The sequence below is a fragment of the Musa acuminata genome, chromosome BXJ3-7, assembly GCF_036884655.1.
Source record: "Musa acuminata AAA Group cultivar baxijiao chromosome BXJ3-7, Cavendish_Baxijiao_AAA, whole genome shotgun sequence".
NCBI classification, from domain to species: domain Eukaryota; kingdom Viridiplantae; phylum Streptophyta; class Magnoliopsida; order Zingiberales; family Musaceae; genus Musa; species Musa acuminata.
In genome coordinates, this window is record NC_088355.1 from 13,953,412 (window position 1) to 13,957,272 (window position 3,861).

The window sequence follows — 3,861 nt, forward strand, 5'->3', positions numbered from 1 at the left end:
AATAATATTAGAGTAAAAGTTAGCATAAATATCATCCGATTGCATTTTATGATTTTTAATTAAGGTCATTGGAAGATTTATGTTTTTCTGATTTGTAGAAATATATTGATCTTTCTAGAATCATAGAGAATTCTTTTTCTATTTTTTCAAAATTTAGTCTTATGTATTAAGTTTATAATTAGTTGTACTGACAGTTGGTATTGGTTTGTATAGTAACGCATATACTACGAAAGGCATCATTTTTATTTTCAAAAAGCAAAGAGCTATCTATATATTACTGAAGCGATAGATATATAACAACCCACACCATGTTTCTCGGAGCACAAAAATTAGCCATATTATTATTGAAAATGTTTGATGTCTTGCAAGAAAAAGCAAAATGTGCTAACCAATTAGCATTCCTATTACCCTCCCTCCCTAAAAACATGATAAAATTTACATTATTAAAAATTTAATATCAGATTCAAAATATGCCTCAGACCATTCAGCAGATTCCAAGGAGGGGATTCTTCCTTGTTGAGAAACTTGATAATCATATCCGCATCTGATTCAATCTCCAATCTGTTTATTCCTTCGCTCCAATAATACATGCACAACCCCCAACCAGACGGCCATATATTTAATTTACACCATCCATTTGTGGGTTTAGTCCAGGTTATAAGGAATTGACAAGATCATAAACATCCTTCAGATTGTAGAATAGATTTGCAGCATGACATGAAAGCAAGAGCTTTGCAAATAATGGAGAAGGGAGTAATCCTAACTTCATTGAAGGTTGATTCATTGCGATCTTTCCAAATCAGCCAATGGCGGCAGTATGCAATCAACGTGCTCAAAAGCCCACAGCTGGTCTTGTCGAGGTCCTGCCCCTCTCTCAACCACCAATCCCCACTCCTCCTCCAGTCCTTACACTGCCTAAACAGATACAACCATGAAATCCCCAAGGAACCTGCATGCACTCAGAGCTGATGGTTGCCCCTTATGATCAGCCTTCATATTCTTGGGTCATCATCAGGTGGGGACTTGTCAATTCCTCCTGTAATCATAGAACCACCCACATTACGAAACAAATGTGTATCATGTTCCTATCCCGGAAAGGTATCGATTTTAATTTTCTTTTGTAATGCATGCATTACTTGTAATACCTTGATTTTCTTGTTGCTATGGTTAATGTAAAAAGAAACATTCACCGAAAGCTTTTCATTTGAAGCTCCATGAGAATATCTCCCTTTCATAAGTAAATTAATTACTATTTGCATTGGCTTCATTTATGATTATAAATAGATCATGTTTCCTTTTTTTTCTTTTCCGCTTGCATATCTTTCGTACCCTCTTTATTTAGGAATAATATAAATATGCTAATGTTGTCATAGTATGTGCAACAGTTTCCAAAACGCGGTGGCAACATAAACAAGGAACCAACAATAAATCAAACGTTACCACAGCTATGTCCTACAGGAACGGTTCTTATCAAGCGAACGACGAAAGAGGATCTAATAAAAGCAAAAAAGTATGCACATCAAATACAATCACATATGCAACTACAGCAAGCAGAGATTACCGCTACCAACGATGGAGCTACTCATGTAAGATTTATTTCATCATGATCGATTGCTTTGATAATAGTTTAATTTGTAATTTGGTTTATATTTCTCATAGACTAACTTGTTTCAGTCGCTTTTCAGAAAATAGAAGAACAAACATAAGCAAAAAAAGATGACAAGAAGAGAAATAGAGAAGAGAGATTATATAGAAAAATGGAAAATAAGGAGAAGCTTCAAAATTGTATTAGAGGCAGTAAAAACAATTATTTAAAATTCAAAATAGCTTTTAGAAAACATATATATTATATATAGATTTCGGAACACATAATAAGAAAATATTCACATTCCATTCTGGTAGTCAACGAAGCACAACTGCTTTGATGCATCCGTTACTGACCTATGTTAGAACAACTCCATGTGCAGCATGCTGTAGTGGTATTTGAAGCTAAAAAGGGACCACAATATTATGGCGCAAGCGCAGACCTGGAAGTATTCCAGCTTTCAGGTGTTTCAATTAACCAAGCAAGCACGAGCCAGATCATTCTTACCAAAGGGGAAAGAGGGCCCAAAAATTACATTAACACCGTGCAGGCTGGATGGCAGGTAAGTAATGGCCTTTTTTTTTTTTTTTAATAATTTTTTTTGTCTTTTGTAATGTTGCATATGGAATTGAATGCTTTTGGCTGATATATATATATATATATATATATATATAGGTGGAGTTTCAACAGGAGGGGGACGACCGGGTTCATTTCTTCACATATTGGACTGTGAGTAGTGTCGTCGTGAATTGTTTCTTTCTTTTACTTTCTTGCACTAACATGCATGCTCTTTTGATATTTATTAATTCTGATTTGTATTCAATCTTCTGCTGTTAGTCGGATGGTTACCAGAAGACCGGCTGTATTAACCTGGATTGCCATGGGTTTGTCCAAGTTAGTACTCGGATAACCCCTGGCATGATCTACACACTAAGTGTTTTGTCACTCTCAATTTACAGGGTAGGAAAATTTTCTTCCTTTAGTCTGAAGCACATACATGAATATTTTCTCTTTTTTTATTCTTTCTTGATGTGAAAGAATTTTCCTTCTTCCATTTGGGAGCTATATATTCAATTAAACAAGTTGTCTTCATGTTTCTGTATCTCTGTCCATAAGAATGGAAAATTCATCGACTCTCTTTTCTTTCATTTCATCTTAGGATCGGTTCACTTCAAACTGGATGTTGTACAATGATAGGGAACCTGTTGGGTATTGGCCGAAGGAAATCTTCAACAACATGGCAGATTCTTCCCAGGTGCAGATGGGTGGATTAGTTTACTCGCCCTTTGATGAAGCAAGTCCGCCCATGGGTAATGGTGTAAAAGGTGAAGCAAAATTCACGAACGTTCTCTTGCTGGATGGACAAGGTAATAACAGAACGCCTGAAGATTTTGAAGAGATTCATGATCTTGATATAGATTATTACTACATTAGCTATCACTATCGCGATGGCGTGTTGAATTATGGTGGGCCGGGAGGTTGGAAGAAAACTTAGTCACAAAAGTTGAACCATCGAAGATAATAATATGAATGTTGGGACCTGGCTTCTTAATTTAACATCTTGTGGTATAATTTGGTTAAAGATTTTGTCCTCGCACCCGACAATGGGAAATTGTTTATATATGCAATATATAATAGTAATTGCATGGTCTCTTGGAAAAAAAATAAAACACCATAATCTCCATTCACTTTAATCAACAAAACAAAAGCTTAGGCATAATTGAACTAAACTTGATTGATATACTTTTAAAGTAATGTCACACTAATATCGTTGATTTAAAACTTGGACAGAATTTCTTCTCCATTGCCCATATCCCAAATCTTTTTCTCTAAAGTATTTGTGTCTCCCACCTTCCTTCCTGCAAAAAAGGATGTTGAGGATTTATTTGTCCAGTCAAAGTGTGTATCTTGGACATTGGATCCCCAGAAACTATCCATTACTCTCCCTATCCTATCTTCGTGCGAGCTTGGTAATATATTTGTCCAGTAATGACAAATAAAGTGTTCAGCATTGTTAGCTTAACGTGTAGTTTGTCAACGTCTTTTCCCTTGTGCACGACATAAAAGATTAGATTGACCAACAAAGTTATGTAAGTGTGAAGTGAGTTTATATATTATTACAGTGATAACTCACATAAAGTACTTCGATTAGGTGTTTCTTATAATTGAATAATAAGTAAAGGCCTCTTTGTATTTTTTTAAAATTGAATTCTCATAAATATTACCTTCGATCAGTAATACCTTTGAGAGTCGTAATTCCTGTAAAAACTATGTAA

General features: G+C 35.1%; 1 protein-coding gene across 1 annotated transcript; it reads left to right on the forward strand.

Annotated features, from left to right (window-relative positions):
• The first annotated feature begins 806 nt into the window (after nt 1–806).
• LOC135642871 (uncharacterized) lies at nt 807–3,080 on the forward strand. Its single transcript, XM_065159354.1, has 4 exons — nt 807–860; nt 1,968–2,147; nt 2,423–2,479; nt 2,745–3,080. The coding sequence occupies exons 1-4, from the start codon at nt 807–809 to the stop codon at nt 3,078–3,080; spliced, it is 627 nt and encodes a 208-aa protein (XP_065015426.1).
• Nucleotides 3,081–3,861: the final 781 nt, after the last annotated feature.

Coding starts and splice junctions, on each gene's coding strand:
- LOC135642871 (XM_065159354.1), top strand. CDS start 807: ATGGCGGCAGTATGCAATCAACGTGCTCAAAAGCCCACAGCTGGTCTT. Junction 2,148..2,422: donor CCGTGCAGGCTGGATGGCAG/GTAAGTAATGGC, acceptor TTCTGCTGTTAG/TCGGATGGTTACCAGAAGAC. Junction 2,480..2,744: donor ATTGCCATGGGTTTGTCCAA/GTTAGTACTCGG, acceptor ATTTCATCTTAG/GATCGGTTCACTTCAAACTG.